Source organism: Agelaius phoeniceus, chromosome 1 (genome assembly GCF_051311805.1).
Source record: "Agelaius phoeniceus isolate bAgePho1 chromosome 1, bAgePho1.hap1, whole genome shotgun sequence".
Classification (NCBI taxonomy): Eukaryota; Metazoa; Chordata; class Aves; order Passeriformes; family Icteridae; genus Agelaius; species Agelaius phoeniceus.
Window position 1 is genome coordinate 128,842,778 of NC_135265.1, and position 24,590 is coordinate 128,867,367.

The window sequence follows — 24,590 nt, forward strand, 5'->3', positions numbered from 1 at the left end:
CCTCTGAGCTCCCGTAGCAGGAAAGAATGAGAAACCATAAGAGGTAAAGCACAAAGCAAATGCTGATGTTCAGATGAAAAAGATCCCCTTTCACCCTGCTAGAATCCAATCTAATTGACTTAGCCTTGTTCAAAGGCTTAGCAGAAAAGCCCCTTCCTTTCTTTGTCCATATTCAGCATCTGACAAAAAGTACAGAAGAATCATAGAATCATCAAGGTTGGAAGGGACCTTTAGGATCATCAGGTCCAGCTGCCCACCCAGCACTGTCACTGCAACCCCTACACCCCATCACCCAGAGCCAGATCCAGACACCTCTTGAACACCTCCAGGGGTGGTGACTCCACCATCTCCCTGGGAAACCTATTCCAGTGCCTCACCACGCTAATGCCTAACAGAGAAAAAGGGTTTTCTAACGTCTAATCTTAATCTAAATCTCCCCTGTCTCACTTTATGACCATTTTTTCTCATCCTCTCACTGCAGGCATGGCAGAAGAGACTGAACCCCATCTCACTACAGCCTCCTGTCAGGTACTTGTAGAGAGTGAAGAGATCCCCTGGCCTCATCTTCTAAAGTTGTTTCAGCTGAATATGATACAGATAAATGTAAGAGAACCCTTACTCTGGGGAATATGAGAATCCAACAGTGTCACAAACATGCAGACAAGTCAGTAAGATGTAACTATTGCATTCTTGGAAGGAGTAGTGCTGTGAGTTCTTATGCGTATTCTAGTTATCCTAGGAGATGAAAATAGATACATGTCCTCTCCTGTCTCTGATTAACAAAAAGAATGTATGTATCCTTCATTTAGTCAGAAAGTCTACATAAATAAAATGCAATGAATTAAAATAATCCAAAAAATTTAAAGGAATGTGAGCTGCAGCAGAGCAGAAGTATTGCCAGGGAAAGATAATGTCAGGCACAGGGAGGGGGGGTGTCTGGTGCCAAGCAAAGCCGAGGGCTGTGCAATCACCTCTATCAGTGCTCTATCAGTGTCTACACTCCAGCCAAATCCAGAGAAAACAAGGAGTCAAAGATTCAGGTCAATAAGCTTATAGGCGATTTGCACAAACTGCTCCTGCAGCAAGGTAAAAAACAAAGTCATATTGGCTTTTCTTTTCTATTCCTTCTCTTTGAACTCCTTGGTCCAAACACACCCTCGAAATGTCAGTGTTATATGCAAGAATTTAAAGAGCTGAGCTTCTTAATCCCGTTAAGAAATAAGAACAAAGTTGCCTGTAAAGATCTCCTTATTGAGCTCAAAGTGATTATGGTATAGCTGCCTCCTGCTGATCCTATAGCAAAAGTGGTAGAAATTTGTCATGAAATCCATTACTGAAAAAGAAAAAAAAAATTTATCAAAATGTTCCTGGTTAAAAAAATGGGGAGAAAAGAAAGCATAAATCTACTGTTGGATCCAGAAGCAGAAAATAGCAAGCACATTGTTAGTCACTACATGAGTAACATGTAAGTAAGGAATATTTACACAGTTGCACACAGGCATACACACAGACACAAAGTCATACTCCAGAGGAAAAAAGGACACATGGAAATAATTTTCATGGTGTTATTATAGATGGTAGCATGATAGCTTTCTACATGAAGTATGAAGGGATAGATTAATACAGAGATGAACTTAGCTTTGTGTATGCTTTCTTGTATGAGAACTCACACTGCAGCTGTTTCTCTGAATCACAAGCCTGCCTGCACAATCAGGTCACATGGTTTAGCATAAAACATTCCAGTCCCAAGCTGGTCAGGCAGGCTAGTAACAACATAACATGAGGATGATTATGTGTACATGAACAGAAAACTTAGTTCAGGTTTGGAACTCATCCCTTCCTGCCCAAGAATATGAGAACATAGAACCAGGTATACACTCAGTATCCAGGCCAGATATTCCCTGTGTTTCCTACTTGCTGACTTAGAACTGTATGAGTTTCAGAGTGCACTGGATTCCCCCGATTTTCCTCTTTCCCCACAAATAATGATAACCAATGTATCAGGATCCCAAACCACTCATCCAGCTGCAAACACATATGGCTGCAGACATACATAGCAGTGTGTGCTACGGACCAAAAAATCATTGCATCCTGAAACAATCATTCTCCATCCTACCTCATGTATCCTCCCTATCACCCTATGTCACCAACTGAAGCACAGTTAACACTGTGGAGCAAAACCCATTTGCTTTCCCATCTGCCACCAGGAGTTTTAAGGCCACTGAATCTCCTTCCACTGAGGGCTGGTGCCAATGTTGCCTTGTGCTGAAGTAACCATGGAAAACCTATAACATGAGGAACAAGAGCAATAGTCATACTACAAGCAATGGACAGGAGAATTTGACTCAACTGTCTTGGCCAGCAACAAGAAATGAACCTGCCTTCTATCACTAATTATCAGATACAGACATTCCTCCGTTTGCCTCCTTCTTCTGGAAACAGTCCAACATTTGCTCTTTTGATTATGAACCTCCTCTATTTTCTTCTCCATTGCCTCTTTCCTTCTGTGAACACAGCTACTTAACTGTCTACTAATCTCAAGTGATCTCTTTTATTGCTTAAGATAATTTTCCTTTGAAAGTTAAACCCTCATTGAACACTTCTGCTAGGAAGGTCACAAGGATTTGTTTAGCCAGTTACCACCACTATCAAGTCACCAAGGCTCCTATTCTCCTTCCTGTTCACAGAGAGTAAAAGATGACACCATATGAGCATAGCAAACTTTTTTAAATAAGACACAAGAACTTTATTTTTATTTTTCCTGAGAGTACCTAGGCAGGATGACAGCAATCAGAGACTAGAAAATCAGCTATAAACTACTTCACTTCACAAATAATCTTGATTTAGAACTTTTATTCTCACCCCATCACCTTCAACTTGGCCTTTGTATTGTTCTGTTGTTTTTCCCCTCCTTCTATATTTCCTTCTGCAATTACCGATATCGCACTTCTCACCTCTTTTAACATCAGCTTATTTTCTTATTCCAACCTACAGTAGACAAAATTTAATCTTTATGTCCTATCTCCTAGCTTCCAAATCCAGCCTATCCCTGTTCTGCATGGGAGAGAAGCTACTTTCTCCTTACACAGACTGTTGGAATATTGACATTTAAGTAATAAATTTTCTACATCTGAATTTAATCTGATTAATTCTTAATCTGATATAGACTCTGATTCCAGATGCCCACAGTTTAAAAAATATTCAGCAAGGGAGATTCCAGGCTAATAAAGTCTTTGTATGGACAGCATCATCAGATACCCTCTTTATTAGTAGTACAGCAATTTGTAGTAACTAAACAGACACAGCATTTTTCAAAGGCTGTTTTCAAACTGACAAAATGTAATGCACTATCATCAAGGCTACCTTCTACAAAGTTTTTGTTTCTACTTCAAACACAGAAATTAGTACAGATTTGTAGGAGAACACCACTATCCTGTTTCCAAAATACTTTCTTCTTATCTCACTGTCAAAACTGCAAACAAATCAAACTTAACTGCCGTCAATTATGAAGATCTTAATCCAAAAGGTTTAAAAAAAAAACAGAGTTGGAAGCTTAAAGCAATCCCTGACAAATAGTAGGTGGGTAATTTCCATTTCACCTTTGGATATTTACATGCTTAAACTGTTGTTCACTTCTTCACATTTGAGAGTAAATGAAGACTACATAGGAATAAATATCCACATGCAGCGAAGTTAATTTTGTGGTACTGCAGAAGTGTGGGAGAGAAAGAATTTTCCAGATTCCTTGTCATAAAAGCCACTAGCAAGTAAAAAGAGAAGGAAAAAGCGGAGAGTCAAAATTTTGAAAATAGAGAAGTTGTAAAATGTCATGTAGCTCAATCAAGGTGATTCATTTGCTTCACACTTTGCAGAGGCTTTCACCTTCACCTCCAAATTCTGGCAACTATTCTGCTGAAGCTATCTCACAAATCCAAATAAGATGGGAAAAGTATGGCTTTAGAAAAGTTCCTTTTTGCAATTTAGACAGTAAGGGACTGCTCTCTCTTATAGTACCATCAGGAACACTTTGACAGGAAAATCTCTTTAAGAAGCCAAAGTTACCATCTGTGAACCTGTAAGTCCTCTATTCTCATTCCTCAAAATGAATTGCAACTTCAGTAATTTTTGCCTTCAGTCCTAGTTTGTACAGCAAAAGCCCCTGGTTTTAGGTGGTACTTGAATTTACAGAGCTGGGTAAGTATAAAAAACATACCATGGATGAAGCCTCACAAACACCTCCTCCCCAACAGCTGTGTCACTTGTTCCCCATGCCTCTTGATTCTTGCAGGAAGCCCCGCTACTCATTTGTCCTCTTGTTCTGGGTCAGCTGGGAAGAAACCCCAGGGGAGGGAAATAGGGAGACAGGACAGATAAAATTTATATCCAAGAAAACACCTTTAAATTCTAAAACCATTAATGGTCCATGTTAGCAAGGGCAGAATTCAGAGATAGCATAATGGATTCCCATGCCAGTTCTGACATATTTCTGGGGAAAGAAAACCTGTTGCATGAGAAAACACAGATCTACACTTACTTTTCCCTTATTTGGAAATATTTGTCAATTACAGGCTGCCAATACTATCAAAGAGCAGAAGAAAAATCAAAAATCAGACCCTCAAAACAGAAATTAGACTGCCTTTATTTGTTCCCTAACCTATTTGGTACACATCTCATTTTCATTCTTTTTCATTCTCATAATGACTTTTCATTCACAATGTTAAAAAATATTTCTATGAAAAAAAGAAAAGCTTATTTCTCATACTATCTTTTAATTTCAATACTGAAGCACTACAAAGAAAAACAAAAGGCTAGGAATTCTTAACAGATTCATGAAAAAAAACCCCAAGAATTAGTCTAATTTTTAGTATTTACTATATAATAGAGTCACAAACCCTTCTACTAAGAAAAGAACACAAAAGAAATTTATTTGCTTTCCAGATTAGTTTTGTCTTCTTAGGGTTTATCTTCAGAAAAACATAGGCAGCCTCATGCTAATGACACTTAAGATGTGACCCTGAAGAAGTAGGACATTCAACAGAAGCTGAGACATGAATAAAAACCCAGCACACTTCCAGTCTCCCATTCCATCCTTTTCCAAGGAGATTCCCAATTTGCTTCAAAGTGGGACTTTTTGTCACACTGCCTCAGCTGGAGGTATATTAGAAATTTTATGTGCCCCTTGATCCTTAGAAATTTTCTTTTCAACTGTTCTTCTGCAGCAGTTGCACTGAAGAGACTTAAGATTCTTTTATAACTACAACACACAAACTGCTGGGAAGTCAGAAGGCATTTAGCCTGAAGAATCAGCAGATGTCCTTAATAAAACATATAATCAAGATTCAGATTTAAATGTATTCCCATTTGATGCCTGATCTTCTTTAATACAGTGATTCAGTGATTTCCCTGAAAGAGGTGTTTATTTAAAGGGAAGATCCAAGACAAACTGAAATTCAATGTAAATTTGCAATCCTGGTTGCTGTTTTTTAAAAAAAAATTTTTTTTTCTTGATTTCACCTAAAACCATATTATTTTCCACTGGTGGGTCCTGGAAATGCAGTAAGAAGTAGAGAGAAGTAACTAAATCAAACTGATATGATGTGAACTAATAGTGGGACATAGTATTCCACTGCTGACAGGAGGAATTCAAGAGACACCAGCGTAACAATTATGCAAATAGTGGTTTAAATATTTATTTAGTACTGCCAGTAACGGGAGGACTTTTTCATGTTAAGGAAAATGGTGTCTGAAAGGCATGTGAACCAGTGAACACAAAGTAATTCTGGTATTTGTTCACATTGCAGTTGTAATATTGATAAATTCTTCCTGTTTGTAAAGAATCCTTTCATAATCTTGTCTCTCTTCACAGTAAGATTTGTAGCAGCTGAATTCCAAACTATCGATTAGAATGTTTTGATCTCTTAGGGTAACTTACTAAGTATCAAGAACCTGTAGAAGCTGCATAGAGGATATATAGAAATGTATAATAATGCCTTTGCCACTGCTGACTGAAGACTCTCCAGGAAGGACAGATATTCTGCAGTCAGAACACTTGACTCGTCAAACGGATTTATCCAATGTTGTCCAAGACAAATGAAAATAATACAAAACCAGAAGCATATCAAGTTATCATGAGAAAATGTATGTCAATATCCAGGAAAGAACAGAAGACAGAGAAACCATCAACATCCAAATGCCCAAGGGATTTGTGGACTAACAGAAGAAAACCACCACAACAACTTCAGCTAATAGGCATCCTTACCTGCAGAAGACAAACAATAAAGCAATCAAGTGGATATCTGGCAGGAAGAAGGTTAATTCAATGTTCCAAATAACAATAGTGTGTTTTTCTGCCAGCTGACTGGGAAGTAGAACAACCTTGCAGACTGAACTGGTAAGAATGAATTGGTGTGTCTTATGCTAAAATACCTCAATCTTCAATAATTCACAAGTAACAAGTACACCAAAAAGGTATTTGCAACTTCAAAAGTTATCCTTTCACAAAGCACTAGTTTTCTACTGTGCATAATAAATTCTATCATAAACTCCATTTTAATCCTAGAATCTACAGACACAATCTGCTTTCCTAGCAATGTTTCCAAGGCAAAAAAGCTATGAACAGACATGCTGCATTGCTAGCTTCAGATCTGATAATAATTGACTTCTGGGGCCTGTTCTCTACAGTTAAATATGTAGAAAATAACACTTGTAGCAAAACACTAAGGCAAGATGATTCATGTCCCTTCAACATACTTAAATATTTATTCCTTACCAGACTTAATTTCCCAAGTGATTCTTTTTCCTATTTTTAAGGTAGCATTAATAGGGCTTTTTGTATGTTTTAAACCAAGAAATCTCTTTGACCAATTGGACAAAGTTTGGCCAGTATTCTCTCAAGAGGTTGGCTACAATGATTACCTTTATTACAAAAGTATTCCACTTCTTCACAGCTCAGATTTTCAGGCTCAAACTCTGCAGAAAAGCTTTCCTCCAACGGAAAGTCTTCTTTTGAGACAGTATCATTTTCCTCAGACAGGCACTCTTCTTCTTCATCCTCAGTAGCATCTTCAAGGGGCCCTTAAAAAAGAATCAGGGACACTGTGGCAAAACCATCTAACAGGACAATGTGAAACAAAACCTTAGTGAACTTTTAACTGGCATTCTTTAGCTAGTTTTTCCTTTCGCAGCTGTGTTCAGCACTTATTAGAATTGGACAAATAACATTTTATGGAAATTGAAATTGAGAGTGACTTTTGGTGATTACTTCAGAATATGCAAAGTGTCATTAATAATATGTATTAATAATACTCACACATGGGGGTTTTTCATTATTCATTGGATTCTACTATTAAACACAGACAGTTTTAACAGCTGAAATCAAAGCTGTATTTGTAAAATTATATAAACAGTGAAGAGCTTTCTCTTGTTTGTTAGTGATTGTTTTTGATGCTGAATTACAGTACTTAAAAATGTTTCCTTTACAAGCTTTGTTCATCAAATTATAAGTACAGACAACAGTGAAATACTACAAAGGTTTTGACAGCAGAAACTTCAGCTTATTCTGCTATTTTGCTTCAACCAGCCCCTAATGGTATCTGTGATCATTCACGCCAGACTCTTTAACAGATTCCCAGTCAATGGACAGGACTCAAGAGATTATTTATTCATTTCACAGAGGCCACACAAATGTCCTGGTAAACTGCCAGACCAGGGCTACAAAAATATGAACAAATTACAGAAACAGGGCATGCATTTGAATTTGAAATGGTAGGTCTGAGGTCTTTAACTTTTCTCCTAGTTACCTAGAGATACTACTGCTACAGATCCTCTTGAAGGGACAGCACCAGACAGATTATTACACATAATGCCAAGGTTACCAATTAGAATATACTCAAAAATTAAAATCTTTCTTATATACACACACACTTCAAAATCATTGGTTAATAGTAACTATTTGCTACAGACTCTCTTTTGCAGGATGTAGAATTTCACCTAGATTTAAATAGAGATTTGAAATAACTGAACATATTTTAATTTAACGAAGATTTTATTAAATGTCAGTATGTTTCAAAATCCATCTTAAGACTGGATTTCAAAAGAGAGATTTCATTATACATGGTTGAGGCTTGAAAAAAATTACGTATTTCACTCTCCAATGAAAGCGTAGCCTCATTTATAATTGACTGAGTATTTCTTCTTCAAAATGAAAGTGAGCTAGCTAATGAAAAAAAATGTGATTTGTATTTATATGATAGTTTTATGGAATTAAATACACTATTCCTATATAATCTATCATGCTGAGATACAATACATAAATGATTCTGTTGTGTTCAATGAAAAGGAAGGAATAAATTTTTAAAGAAATCAAATATTGACTACTCTCTAATTTTATGTAATTTATTATGAACCAGTGACTACCTACATTTATTAAAACAGAAAAATTCACTTTAGGCTAGGTTGTGTAATTCTTGCTTCAGAGGAATATGATGGTTACTTTTTATTGAAATTGATTGAGATTCCCAGCTGGGATTCCATAAATTAATATAGCTCACTATCTTTCATGGAAATATGACTCTCTGTGCCAGCTGAGAATCTGACCAAATGAGCCCACTTTTGTAGACACATACTCTCCAACAGTAGCTGTCATTCAACAATATAGCTCCTAAAATAAGGGGCTATTATTATGGCTGAAGAAATAAAGATTCTCCCTATCAAAGTATCCATTACTGTTAATTGCACCTTCCAGCCATGCTGGGAAAAAATCCAGCAACTGCATATGCAGAGGGAATGAAGAGTGGCTATGGCACTGTACAGAGCAGAGAACAAAGCCCGAGCACATGCTGGAGCTGTGTGCTGCAGCTGAACGTGGGCACTCCAGGCACCTCACATGTGTCCAGGTTCATGAAATGAAAGCACAATGGGTTCTGCAAAAACTATCAGAAATAATACTCAAATTTCATTTTATTATTAATATGTGACGTTGTCTGTAGAGCCATTTACTGGTGTGTACTCCTAGTAATGCCTGGATAAATAAACTAGGAAAAAATATGCTATTTTAGGGAAATGTAAGTTTTTGCCACATATAAAAATGTATTAATACCAAATTTTGCATCATTTCAAGTGCAGCTATAAGCCTAATAAATTTTCCAACTATTTTAAATCTGAGCAAAAAATTTTAACTTCAGCCAATATTTTCAGTAAAAGTTGATTTCCTGCTGAATGACTAGCTCTTTGTTATTGACTTTCAGAATGTATCTTACAAAATACAGCAAAAGCAATTTACCTGCAAGTAATCCAATTGGCATGTATACATGACATTTAGGTCTGTTTCTAGGTGTTAAACCCATTTGTTTGATCAGGTCCCCAATACGCAATCAGCAAGTTAATCATCACTGTAAGTTAATTAGGAAAAGAACAGAATTGCAGTTGCTATGCTTTCATTTGCAGCAGTCATGGAAACACACCCTATAATTTCCATTGACACCCTTTCCAAGAAAGGAGAAGAAATACAATGTACACACCAACTCCACAGCACTGGTTCAAACCCCTGTCATTTTGTGGGCTGGGACTTTATTTTTTAAGTCAATCAGACTAGAAAAAATACTGACTAATGCTACGATAGATATATCCTATGTACAAACAGGTACATAACATTTCCTAAAGTTACATGTCCAAGCATTTGCAAACATAAATGTAAACCTTGTCACATCCCAAGGAGATCAGAGGTGTGCATGCCTCTACACCAGGCTTTGCCTTGCAGGTGCAGCCCATGGCAAAACCCAGTGAAGTTTATCCAGGTGCATACGGGCACACAGCAGAGCTTTAACTAAGAGGGGTTAGCATCAGAGCCTGTGCCCCAAACACCAGCAATTACAAACACTCAAGATGGAGGATCCATGCATAAATAATTTTCTAGGTTTCAGGCAGCTGCTGTCTTGTCTAATTCACCCATCTACAACCTGATCTTTGGGACAAATTCCGTCTTAACGCATGTTGAGCTGTCTTTCGTTATTTAAATGTCAAAATACGTCCAGTTCATGCCCAGAGCTGGTGTATTGTAACTGATAACTTAAGTGAAGAGTAAGGCATTATACAACATGAATAAGACCAACTCCCAAGAATAAGATCAAAATTAAGTATTTCTCAGTTGCTAATTTCATGGGAACTCAAAATTGATGACTGCTGTGGACCATTTTGATTATCACTCAAACATACTTTGGGTTAAAGAAAATACTAAAATCCAAAGCCATTACAAGGAAATATAAATAGATCAAATTCTCTATTCTTGACTACTTTTTCTAATTACTTACACATAAACAGACAATAAACAAAAATGCATTTTCAGAATCTCACAATAAAGAGCACATGGAACTAAATATTCTTGAAAATTGCAAAAACATGAACTATGCAGGCTTATGTTTGTCTGATTTGGTCATTTTGGTGTCAGCAAAAACCTCTAGCTGGTACCAGTAAATTACATCAGCTAGAGAACTAAGAATTTATCTGGTTCAAAGACTTATAGGTAGGTTATCAACATTTACTAGCTCCTCTATCTAGGGAACAACCTGCACAAAAGCTACTGCAACTTTTTACCTGATTTAAAATACTTTAAACTACTTGTTCATATAGACAAAAATAAATGTGTCTTAAAACAGAGTTCCTTTCAACTGTTTTCGGTGATAGTGCTTTCTTTCCCCCCCAGTTGTTATTATGTTGAAATATTACCTTCAATAGTCCAAATATAGGTTAATCAGTTACTTTAGTACCATGCTTTACCTTCTGCATTTCTTTCAAATTTTTGATTTAATTTAATAGTATTACTCCCATTACTTAAACTCATCATGTTATTAAGTACTTGTGGCAAAACATTTGCTATATCTGCTCTTATTTCAACTGGACCAGGGGTAAGGTCTCATCCTGCTCTGCTAAAAAGTCCTTTTCAATAACTGCTGATTAAGTGTCACTTTAAAACCAGTAGCCATAATGACAGAGCAATGAAAATCCAAAAATTGCTACTACTGAAATTCATCTGAGTGTCACAGTGATCTGAAAACAAACAGCTCTGAGATATGATTAGAGTCTTTAATAATTAAAGCAGTAAAATTTCAAACTTAAGCAGTTTAAGAATTTAGATGAATAGTTAATTCCAGAGATAGTCTAGATGTTTGTCTTCTCATTTCAGCAATTCTTTTTCTATTAGCAGTTTGTAAAAGAATGTGATGCAATATAAGGAGAGGTGATTCTGAAATGCTTCAGATTAGCTTGATAATGATGAATAGTTAAGAATTCCCGATTGCACCAGATAAAACCTCAATTTCTAATATTAAATGGGCATACTTTAATTTGAGGCAAATTAAGTCTCTATTAACTCATTCTGTATTTTGCATGAGGCCCTGAAATAAACTTTTTCCTTTATAAAATGAGAAATTAATCATGTTGTGCACAACAGAGGATTTAGAGGGGTTGAGTAGTTTACTTACTCGGTACTTCCTCCAATTCATGAATATTTATTGATATGAACACAAATCTCAAGTCTTTTTGCAATGAGCAGAGGTAAGCAAGACACGGTAGAAAATAGTACAACTAGTGACAGCAATGAAATAGTCAATGTGGTAGAAATCTGTATGGCTTAGTGGACACAGTAGTCCACTTTGAGAAACCACCACATATAATTTGATACAAATAACAGTATCCACTGAGGAGAGGCTGACGAGTGAGCTGCATGTGCCTTCATGGAGAAAATTACTTCTGATTGAGGCCACTTGCCAGCACAGTGTGGGGAAATCTGAGCTGTGCTCCCTAATTTGTACCAGATTTACAGGCACTCAAGGACATATTTTTTAGCACTATTATTAAATACTAAATAAATAAATATTCCTAAAATATCATATACTGTAATGCAAATGCAAACATACAGATGCAAGCCCACAAAGATAGCTACCTAAGGGGCAATCTCAACACAGTGAGTAACAGATGCTACCTCAGCACTGAAAAGGACAGGCTACATGTAACAAAACAAAACCAGCACTGCAATAATTTTAATAAAACATAAGAGTGTGAGAATAAGGATTCTCAAAAAAGGATTTACACTCACTTAACAAAAGACACTTTTGCTACAATAAACACTCCTCTTAACACAAATTTGAGCATCGAACTCTTTGAGCACATTAGTCCTGATACATCAATGCTTGACTCCAGTTTTATGGTACTATAACTGTAATGAAATAATCGAAATTCAATAACACTAAACTGGGTAAGTTCTGTAATAATTTCTCATAGTCAAATTCATCAGACTTCGCCCTAATGAAACCACTTAAATGCATGCTCAAATTAGGCATGTGCTTAATATGCTTTTCTGTCCAGTGTTTTGCACTTAAAATGCCTGTATCCTATAGCAGAAAAGTATTGTTGAAATAATTATCTCATGAAAATGTGAAGTGGTTAGTTTCCTTCTCACCTACCGATATTCTCTTCCATTCCCACAGCAGCAACATAAATCAGTGCTCTTAACAAATTAAGAATGCCTCAGAAAGCCTACAATACTTGACGGTGAGTGGCTGGGGAGAGGTTAATGAGTATAATTAGTAGTAGCAGCATTAAATAGTAACAACTTCAATAAATCAGAAGCCTGAAATTCACTGGATCAACATCAGACATTTTGCATGTTCTGTGGGATCCATTCAGTATTTCCTAGGAAAACATGCTGCCACATACAGATTATCCTTAGCTTATGGTAAGACCTAGGTATGTGATGCTCTCTGATTACAGAGGGAAAAGCTTCAGAAAAATCAATCCATTTATCTCCTCTTTCAACATGAACATTTCCTTCCAAGTAGAAACAATTACATAAGACAAGCAGCAGGCAAACAATTCCTATTAATTCACATTGTAGGGAAGTTTTTTTCTAAAAATTCAGTCAGGAATACTAAAAATAAAAGAGAGGGTTCAATTTATTTCATTTTAAACATGGCAAAGGGAGTGAAGACATCCTACGATAACTCAGTTTTCTCTTCCTCTTGGAAAGTTTTACATACAGGACTTCCTTAGAGCCTTCTCCATCATCTTTGGTCCATTGAGTTTATTAGTTATTTACCTTAACTCAATTATTTCTGTTATTCCTATTACATTTTGAGCTATACTTAAGAAATGCAGTGTACGCAGTGTGTTGTGTGCATATTGAACCTCTCCAGTCTGTTTAGCAAATTGGCTGAACTTCAGAACTTTTGTCCAGATTGGAAGATTGCTCCTGTTTGTAAGCAATTCCTTACATCTTCATTGGGGCATCCAAGCAGAATGAACCATTTCCCACTCACAAACTGGGAGGAACTTTATGAGCATGATTCAGTGATGAACTTAATAGAGGGAAAGGAAAAGAAACATATTTTGGACACTATAAATCTATACCAACCTGATGTAATTGAGCTTAACAGCAAGAAAAAGGTATAAAAATGTATTTCTGTAGAAAAAAAAAAGTTATTTTTAAACACGTAAGTTCTTCCTGCAGCCACTCACTTTTAACGTAAGTTGCATCAGGGGATCTGGTAGGAAGGAAATATTTTTATTAATTTTCCCCTTATCTGTAAGAAGAATGCTGATTTTTTTTTTTTTTCATTTACGTTCCTTGCCTGCAGGTAGCAGACCAAGAAAATCATATAGCAGAATTTTTTCCTTTTGATTAATTTCTTTCCATGTGTTATGTTATTTCTTATATATAATTGATTTCAGGTTTTGCTTGTAGCTGTACATCTTTTTATATCTGTACCTACTGCCTTCCTTCAATCAAGAAAGTTGAAGGAAATTACCTGAATTTTGTTAAGTTTATTAAAAAAGGAGCTCTGTGAATATTTAAATTGAGTTTTGAAATGGTAATACAAGAAAGATATTAGAGAATTTTAATAGTAGGTTCAATTTGACCCACAGACTATTGTAGAAAGGGTCAAATTTTATTCAAATTATTTCTTTACAAAAAAAAAATGAACCCTTTGATTTTATTAAAGTAGATTAATATTCTTCACTGCTAGGTCTTTTGGCACTTCGGTGCATGACAGCATTAACTGTGCTTGTATATGAACTTTTCAAAGACCTTTAAATTTTCCAGTAATTTGGAACTTCACTTTCATTTATCCTCTTGTCTTCTTTTCTCTTACCATTATCCAAGAGGCCACAACAAAATTAACAGTGCCCATGGTCAGTTTGCTCTTAGAGCCAAGGCCAGAATATTTCCAATCAATAAAAGTGAAATGATGAAAAAGGAACCATTGAAAATATGCTTAGGGAGACATTAATTTCAAGAAATAGTGTGCAAGTGCGCGCAGAACATGAACTGCAAGACCTTTGCAGTTAAATATCAGACCTCCGTTTTCAAGCAGGGGCTCATGCCAAAATCCATGTCTTAATTCTACCTACACTTGTAACAGCTGCACAGCAGATGCTCCACAGCAGATGCTGTTCCGTGTGTTTCTGGTGATACAAGGGGAGAAAGGGAAGAACAAAGGGGACGAGATGAGTACTGTGACTCAGCACCCTACAAAAATCACAGCAGCAACACAGAACTGCCACAGTGCCAGAGTGCACCAATTTCCAATTTTACTGAAGGGAATTTTTAACTAAAGCAAGCAGCAAGCTGGACATAAAGTTCTCAGAGATGCATTTGTGATCCTTTTAGATAACTTTTCATGTTAGGAATAGTTTTACAATGGTAGTTTTTTTACAATGGTAGTTTATCAGTGGTTTTCTTAAATTTAACAGAGTAAAAAAGGAAGATTTCCTGCTTCCTTACACAGAAATATTATGCCTGAAGCATTTTCCCCTGAATTATTATATATTTTGCCAGTTTTACATCCATCATTTATTTCTGTTTGATTCCCATCTGCTAAATTTTACAAAACAAATTTTGAAACTACTGGCAATCTGATTCAAAATACTGGCAATATCATTTGCCCCATGATACACAGCTCCTTTTCATGAAAATATTTTCCAGTTCTAGTGTATTGTTTTAGCTAGATAAGTATGATGATAATGTTTAAACTTACAGCCTTAAAAAAAAAATTAAAAAAGAGAGCACCACTTATGTAAGAAGATGGCTTACTGATTCTGTCTCCTTCCCTAAAATGAAATGCAAAAATAAAAAAGGGTATAAGTTATAACTTTTTCCTTAATACGTTTGTATTGTTTTCTACAGGTTTTATTTTAAGATTTGATATTCACCTTTCTAATAAAGAAAAATCCCTCATCTTGCATCTTACTACAAAGTAGGTAAAAATTAAAGGTGCAATTTTAGAACAATACCCAGACTCTCTTTTCAGTTTGTTGTACTACTGTAGGGTTTTTTTTAAAGTCAGCTTAAGAGAGCAGGGAATAGACACATCTACACCAACCAATCTACACCAATACCTGTCATATAATATCTATGGTATGCTGCTCTAAGCAGTTGAGGGAAATCCTCTGAGGATTCAGAATCCAGAAATTTTCAGTAAATACTTTCCTTCAGTCCTAGCAAACTGTGATAGTGGTAAGTAAGAGGACTTTCTTTCCATCTCTCAATCTCACCATTCAGAATTTCTGCCAGGTAGGTAACACACTGCCCACTACCCAGGACAGCTTTCTCTACAGCCCATCTCCTTCACCACATACTGCTGTGGCAAAGCAGTTTCAAACATCATACCCCAAACAGGATGAATTTTAAATTTTACCTTACCAAGTGATATTTGGAGCTGAAAGCTTTTCAGAGCCATGAGGACAGCAAAAGTTCACTCTGCTTCCAACGCCAGTGCTGCCCTTACCCCAAACCCAGGACTCCACTGGCAACAATCACATGTGCAGTGAGTGACACATACTGGTATTTGCTAATCACTGTTCTCCCTCACCTGCTGGAGGGAAAAATGGGATGCAAGTAGGAGCACTTTGAAGCCACTAATGATGCTGCTGCAGTGTATTTAATGGCCAGCATGTTAGCTACGATGAAAGAGGAACCTCACATCAAGTACATTAAGGGATCAGAGGAATACATACTCATTACTCGCTGTAATTTTACATCCCCAGTTTCAAGACAAAATACTCACATTTTTCTCATCCAGCAAAGACACACTACTGCTGTAGAAAATAAAGGGGGTCTTTTTTCTTCTATTTATTTCATATTTTCTAAGTTTGTATGTAGCTGCAGATAATTCCTGTTCATCTTTTGTTTCCAGCTGCAATTCCTCAGATGGAAACTGGTCTCTCATCTCTGTACATCATCACGCAATTAAATCAAAAAAGCAGAAAAAAGGAATCTGGACTTTTTGCATCCAGAAGTCAGTAGTGAACCTATGACTTCTCTCTCCAGTTACTATTTCTCTTCAAATTACTATTGCTTTTTTTCCCCCATATCTTTTGCTTATATAAGTGAAACAGAGAATACTGCAGAAAAAAAAAGCCCCCGAAGATAGCCCAAATTCAATTTCTAGTAACATGACCAAAGTTACAAGGATTGTAGGTAGAATTCAGTGCCAATTTGAGTTAGACCTCAATAAAAAGTCAGCACACTCAAACTGATTCATAACATAATAGCACGGTTAAAGGGAAAACCTTGAAACACAGCAGATGATATAACAGACACAAATGGATATAACCACCGTGCTCAATGTGAACTGCCAGTTCTAAAGTATCAGGAAAGGGAAGCTGAGAAGTTAGGAATTAACTAAACTACAAACTTCATTATCTTTTTCTCACAGACATGGACGAGAATGCATGGTAATCTAGCTTATAGAGGTTCTTTTAATTTGACAATAATATGAACCTGTTAAAGCAGGTTCACCTGCTCAGGGTTGTGTCTAGGGACTTTTGAGTCCCTAGACAGAGAAGGGGACTCCACAACCTCTCTGGCAGCCTGTTTCAGTGCTCAGTCATCCACAAAGTAAAGCTGTTTTTCTTCACATTTAGATGAAACTTCCTGGGTTTCAGTTGGTGCCCTTTTTGCTCCTTATCCTTCACTGGGGACCACTGAACAGCAAGGCCCCATCCTCTCGACACCCACCCTTAAGGTATTTATATGCTTTGAAAAGTTTCCCCTCTCAGCCTTCCTTTCTCCAGAGTAACAGGCCCAGCTCACTCATCCTTTCCCCATAAATGAGGAGATCCTGTCCCCTCAGCATCTACATAACCCTCCTAGTGGACCCTCTCCACTTGTTCTTTGTCTTTCCTGAGCAATGAGTCCAGAACTGGACGCAGCACTGCAGATGTGCCTCAGGATCACCTCCCTCAACCTGCTGGCAGTGCTCTTCCTGATGCACCCCAGGACACCCTTGGCCTTTGTGTCCACAGGGGCACTGCAGGCTCATGGACAGCTTGCTCTTCACCAGGACTCCCAGGTCCTTTTCCCACAGAGCTGCCTTCCAGCAGGTCAGTCCCAGCCTGTACTGGGGCAAGGGCTTGTTCCTCCTCAGGTGCAGGACCCTGTACCTGCCCTTGTGGGACTGCATTAGGCATCTCTCCACCCAGCTCCAGCCTGCCCAAGTCTCACTGAATGGCAGCACAGGCTTCAGATTTATCAGCCACTCCTCCCAGTTTTGTATTGTCAGCAAACTTGTTGAGGGTACACTTAGATTCTTAGAGCCTTGAATTTTAAATACCTACAGAGGATTTGCTATTTTTAATCCCATCATGGGAGTTTATTGATATGCAGAACAAAACTAAAGAGTCTCAAATTGGAACTAAATCCTTAGATCAGATTGTAAGATAAATCAGATTGTAAGTTAAACTAATTGAGTATATTTTAATAAAAAACAAATAATCTGAAAAAAAAGTCAGGTAGAATAAAATTATTCTGTTTGCATTTATTTATTCTATGCTGTATTTAGCCACAACAAGCCAAAAACTGGGCACTAGCAGAGTCTGTCCCATGGACAACAATCCCTACCTGAGGACCCACAGCAAAGAAATAATAATGTTTTGGGTTTTTTCCTGTGGACATTCATATCTCATTTTTCCCACTAACTGGTCATTTATGATTAGTTACAATAACGGTGTAATTTACTATAATGTACCCTAAGGGTGAAATTTTAAGGGTGCATTTTTTGTGTGGGTTTTTTTAAAGATTCATCAAAGAATTACAGTATTACAGCACTTATTATGTAAACAAAAAATATAATGGACTATTAATCTTCATCATTATATACATCTTACCAACACCATGAAAAAACCTTGACTTTCATCATCACATCTCAGGAATATGTAATTTAATGACACCACAGTCTAGGTCACATACAGAGTGGAATTTATTGAAAGACAACATTTATAGGTCATTTAAATTTATTTATATATTCATGTATATAAACCCCAAAATACAAATAAGCAAACTAAATCTTTTAAAATTAATTAGAAGTGCATGTTATAATGTACTTAAGTTCTTTAATATCCTTGCTCACTTTTTTACTATTTTAATTTGATTCCTCACTGGTAGGAATTGAAAGGTTGCACAAAATACATTGTATGTCCCCTAGAGTTGGCATAACCTGCTGGTTTTCTGAGTTAATCACTAATTAATAATTTGAAAACAGAAAGTCATTATGTCATTTCCAGACAATGAGCTTTTAAATGGTGCATGTTATGTCCTAGCCTTTTCAGTAAGGAAAAGTTTTTTCCTCTGGAAACCAGATGGCTGGTAAGTGTTATTATGAGGCTATGCAAATCTCAAAGCAATAACCATGAAATCAAAACAAGAATTCATTCTTCTCTCCTCTTATCATGATTGTTGTTTTGCTGAACCAACTTATAGAATAATACAATTGGATGCTTTGGCAAGGATGAGTTGATAACCCATCACCTCTTTCTTTTTTCATAGCAAATAGTTCTGACAACATTTTTTGCCTATACTCTTAACCTTCCTAATATCTTGTTCTCTATGCCAAATTCAAATGAGGTAATCTTATTCCAGACTAAGTCTTCTCAGTAAACTTACTCACTTGCAAAGTTTACTGGCTTTACTAGTAATATAATTTGATTATCAAAAAATCCTTGACTGGCTTATGTTTTGGATTAGCCAATTTTTTCCTGCAAGAAATGAAATCCAGAAGAGTTATTTGTTATTTTCTATCACTTAAAGGCATAAACACCTGCATATTCAAGAAAGTGACAGCTCCACTCTACAACTAAAACTCTACATTTCAAAGAAGATTTTCAAAGTTCAACTAATAGAGCTGCATCATTTTGCAACATTCTATTCTACAAAGTTTGCAAAATACTCTGAAGAATCTTAAATTTCTAAGGCTGAACAAAAAGAAAACTAAGAAACTGAATATGAAATATTGATTTCCAAAGTAAATAGGCTTCTAAATATTTAGAAGTACCTTAACTGATGAAACACCCACTTATAAAAAAATTCCCATGGAGCTAAATACTTTGAAAAGGTCTGGTAAAGGAAGACACTGTTAAAAAAAAAAGGTTGGAACCTTATTCTATATGTCTTAGTTATATTTTTCATTCTTGTGTTTTTATTAATCCTTGACATCTTCCCTGCTAATAAATTTTAGTACTGAATTTCATCATTTCGTATTTTAAATCCTTACACATAGCATAACTTATGGAAACATTTCAGTATTCTTACCACATAACGTTTTCTGTCTGTATTAATGTGTTAAAACACTTCTAGCTGCTGTAAGGTTTTGTAATTTTATGATGCAAGAAAGTAGTTCCAATTATGTAAAATTGCTATTGGTTTATCATGAAATAATGTCAAAAAATTACTAAAGAATTAATCCACAAAATAAACTATTTTCTCCAAAAGACTTATTGATTAATGTAGTTCCCCTTAATGAAAAGGAAAGTAATTTTTCTAAGTAACCTCCCGTAAATAATTGGACTTTTAAAAATCTCTTGCCATAGCTACTAACACATCTCTCTGATCTGAGTGACCCTGTGTGAATGGGAAGTTGGACAAGATTACTTCCAGAGGCCTCTTCCAACCTCAAACATTCTGTGATTCACTGTTAATATCAGGAGATGCTGCACATTTTCTCATACTATCTTACCAGGATCTGAAACCAGTAGAACTCTCTGGAGTACTCTAGTATATTCTAGGCTTCCAACCCCAGCATCAAATAGACTTAAAGGAAGCAAACATAAGAAGAATATCCCTGAATTCCTCCAAAACTATCAAACCAAGAACAAGTGCTCTAGTGAGATTTTAATTAGATGCAGGCCTTAGCACCATTGATAGCACTGAGACAACAGCTGCAAGGATCCATGAATCCAATCAGCACTTCCTGCATCTGGTCTTGAGGGTTTCACTGTATGTTAGACAAGCTCTTCACTCCATCTTCCCCTTAGTTTTATAGCATAATGGCATTTCTCCTGTCTGCTGCTGATCTACCCTAAGCTTTTGGAAAATTGCAAGCACTCTTTCCATTCTTCATAAATGCAGAAGCACATGGTACAGTATGTTTAGCAATCACACAACATCCAATGCAGTATTTTGTTAAATGTCACACACTGTATTCATAGAAGAATAATGCTTAGTTAATCAAAGTTGGTATCACTTAACTTGGCCTGTAGGAAAGCAATCATACCATGCCACTTCTGCCCTGGAAAATGAGAACTGATCCTCTGATATTATCATACTTTGCCTGTTTCAGTTTTAAAGATCAAGATGCTGCTTTTACACATCTTCCTCAGAACAACTGTACTTTAAAGGAAAAGAAGTCACTTAGAGCATTTTACCTAGTACTCATAGGAAAATTTTTCAGTTTCAATTTATCCCTCTTCATTATAACTCTTCTAAAGACACATTTTTTCAGATGTTTATACCTTCAAATACTAACAGCCTTTTGTCATGACCCTTTAAATTATCACCTTACTAAAAGGCAAGTGTTCTTACAATTTAATCTTCCTCACACACTACAGTCTAAGAGTTACTCAGATATTTCACTTCTTGATCCTCTGAGCACTCTTCTCTGTTTTTCCTTACATCTTCCGGTACTAAGGTGAGTAGAACTGAATATAGAATGAATTTGGCATAGAGTTTCTGCTTTGTAGGGATCAAAAAGGCAAACAACAGCAAATATTACACAAGACTGTCACACCTCAGAGAGCTCTGAAAAAAAAAAAAAGCAGGAATCCACAACACTTCGGAATACAAGAAGTATCCAGGACTAAGGTAGGGGTTAAAGTGGATGTTACTCATTACAGACACGGACAACCAACTCAAGTGAGTTTTACTATTAAACAGGGTCAATTTAAAGACTGCTTTTATCAGAAAGTTTAAAATATAATAGCAATATTGATAAAAATGGCTAGCCATGGTTAATAATACAGAAGGAAACACCAAAAAGCAGTTCACTGCACTGCTTGTCACAGGCTGCATTACACTGTCATGCCATATGGTAACAAAAATTGTTCCAAAAATACTTAGGTTTTCAAGATGGACATGTTTATAGTAGAGACATTACTAAAACGCTACAGTCTGCAGTACTATGAAATGTCACCTTGCATTGCATTACAATATATTGCTACTCCTGGGGGTGAAGATTGAGAGGAATTGTGGATTCTCTTCCCAGCTCACGCCAGAAAACTTAAAAATATTTAAAGACTTGCAGCATAAGAAAACCAGACCATGGAATGGCAGGCTGAAGCAGACATGAATTTTTACAGATTAATAATTTTCTTCTATGCTTTGTTTTCCTCCTCCTCCATTCGTCTGCCATCATTGCCACTCAATTGCTATCAAATACAGTGGTTCAATATACCTTAATTTAGAACATTTTACAACCAATTCATATATTATGACTATCAATAACATTAGATTATTATGTCAATACTACTGCAGAAACTATTGTTATCATACCACTTCCAACATGTAATTGCTATTTATTTAGCACAAGGCTGCTGGATATGTTTTATCTTTTTATGCACCCTTTTGAGGGTTTTCTTGATGTCCCAGCAAAAGAAACACTCAGAACAGCATTTTTTTTCTCATCATCAATATCCAGGCTTGAAATATCCTTAAGGGTTATTCTGTTGCCAGTTATTGTCCTCAGATGTCCTTCCAGTATTCTCTGGCAAGCAATATCAAATTTCAGGGAGTTGCACACAATGCAAACCAAAGTATTTGTGCCTTCACCAAAACAGGTAATACCAGATGAAGGGAATGGCTTTGGTTTTTAACTTTGAAAAGAAAGCAACAGGGTAAGAGGGAAAGTTTTGATGAGAAATTTGAAGCAGTCTTCAAAAAAACAAGCACACTTTCTTCCCTGTTGCCAGACTCTCTCATGGTGCTCATGTCCTTCGCAGCTGTCCTCATGACATTCACAAACCATTGTGCCTAGAACCAAATACTTCTCACATCTCACACTTCATGGGGCACAGCCTTCCAATTACAAGATACAAAAAGAATATGCCACATTTATTTAAAGCCTCAGAATCAAACATACAGTAAGGCAGAAGAGCTGACTGCTGCTTGACACTGAAGGGAGCACTTTGGTCTAGGCCCCTACAGCTGATTTATGACCATATATATGCAAGACTGCAGTGCCAAGAAAAATATCATTTGTTAGAATCAAATACATAGAAAACTGCTTTGGAGCATGGTTCACACTGTATAGAACTAAGTGTATGTATAGAACTAAGCTATGCTGTGCTGTAGATCCATTGATTAATCATTTTTATTAAGTGAATTTATATTTTTTAGCAAACCTGTCTTTTAATGTTTCTATTGTTGATTACTTCTTTGCTCTGGCTATTACATGTATACTCTAGAAGACTCAAAACTTTGATATTTGTCTTTAAATTCTTGATGTACAAAAACACATGTAACACCAACAAGTTTTTATGAATTACTTCAACAGATGAGTTATATTAAAGTTAAGGTGAAACGAATACTACTAGTAGAACAAAAAAAGGTTCAGATGTATTTTGAGAAAAATGCATCGGGGACAAGCATTTAAAAATTAAGCCCTATTATCTGACCGAAACAAAGCTATAAAGTGGGAATTGCAACATGAGAAATCCTCAGAAATATCTTCTTTGAACTAAACAGCAAAAAGGAGGTCAGATGGGTTTTTAAATATCTTGGAAAACTGTGTAGCTAAGTACCACCAAGTTCTTACATGAGACTTACTCTAAAGAAAACCACTTCTGTGCTTTTAAAAATGGAGTTTTCTACAAAATCTTTATAAAAGACTGATTCCTGGGGGTAGCAGGGATGGGGGCATCACAAAAGAGAAATTTTTGAAAAAGGTTAGATGGCTTTCAACACAATCTAATACAAAATTAGCAGTCTACTACAAGAAGTGCTAATGTAAGCAATTTAAGTAATTTCTACACCCAATCTAGAAATTATTAAAAAATATGAAAACTAGTGAGCATAGCAGATACATTAATATCTTACTTCCAGTGAAAATTACCACTGGAACAAAAAAAAAAAAAAAATCTGGTGTTCATCACAACTGTCAAAATACCTTTTCTTTGTAAAAGACTGGAATAGAACATTTTGCACTTGATCTGATCAGTGTTAATCATGGCTATTTATAATGCAGGCAAATTCAAAATACACATTAGTATACTCATACTAGCATCAAGAGTCCATTCTAGACTCAGAATCATCCAGGAGAGAGATCTGCTGCCAGTCTAAATATCTTTTTAAGAGAAAACTGCAGGCTCATCAAGATGACTACTAATTAACCTGCTAACTCCAGACTGAAATTATCGTCTTGTCAAGAATACAAGACCTTTCAATGTAACACAAGCTTGGTTTAAGAGACAAGTAGTGGGAATATAAACAGAAATAACATTCCTTCAGGTGGTTTCTTTTCAAGTACAGAAGCACAGATAAGCTTCTTGCATGTCAAGGTTTTAGTCTGAAGATGGACAGTAAGATCCCCTCATCAATGACTGTAGTTGACAGTCACCAAAATCACACACAAGAAGTTCAAAGAGAGATCAGTGCCTACCTACAGTGGTGTTCTACCCACTTCAACAACAACAACAAGAAGTATGACTATGATGAAGGTCCCTGTGCTGCAGTGAACAAAAGCAGGTCTCTGAAGTAAATAAAATACCTGTTGAATAGCCACTGGAAACTATATGATAGATAAAGCCTTGTAAAGACCCTTGATGGGCACTTCTCTCTTTTCACAGACGATTTTCAAATTATCTTTCCCTCATGTCCCTTGCTTTTTTTTTCACCTTCTACTGATTCTTTAGCAGAATTTTTTTATTAAATGCAAATATTTACTATGCCATAACCTTGGCATTGTTTCATGCCATACTGACTTCTGTGGAATGTTTTATTAAGTCACAGGAACAGCATTATCCAAGAGAAGAAACTAAACTGATTCTAGGAAGGTTTGTACATTGTTAGACCCATAAATACAAATTTGGAGTCATTTAAAAATCTCTGGAAATATGAAAATAAATCCTAAGATACAATATTAACACTTCTAATTTATCTCAAATGTGAAAAGTATAATATTCTTCATTCTCAACAGAGGAAGTGTGGGGTTTAAGCATTGATTTTAGTTCCTTACTGTTCTGAGCCAGATGTGAATTCTTTGGGATCACAGGGTTAAAAACCAAAAACAAACAAAAAACACAGCCTCCCCCTCTGCCCCTCCCCCTCCAAA

The 24,590-nt window shown here is 36.2% G+C and overlaps 1 protein-coding gene across 3 annotated transcripts in view; it reads right to left on the reverse strand.

The window, feature by feature from the left end:
• ZFPM2 (zinc finger protein, FOG family member 2) overlaps nucleotides 1-24,590 on the reverse strand; it is a 309,611-nt gene that overhangs the window by 245,160 nt on the left and 39,861 nt on the right. For 2 of the 3 annotated variants that reach the window (XM_077187041.1, XM_077187047.1), the window contains exon 2: nucleotides 6,916-7,074. The exons of the other annotated variant lie outside the window; for it this stretch is intronic. In XM_077187041.1, coding sequence (XP_077043156.1) covers nucleotides 6,916-7,074 — 159 coding nt within the window. The remainder of the gene's footprint in view (nucleotides 1-6,915; nucleotides 7,075-24,590) is intronic. 3 annotated transcript variants of the gene reach the window in all.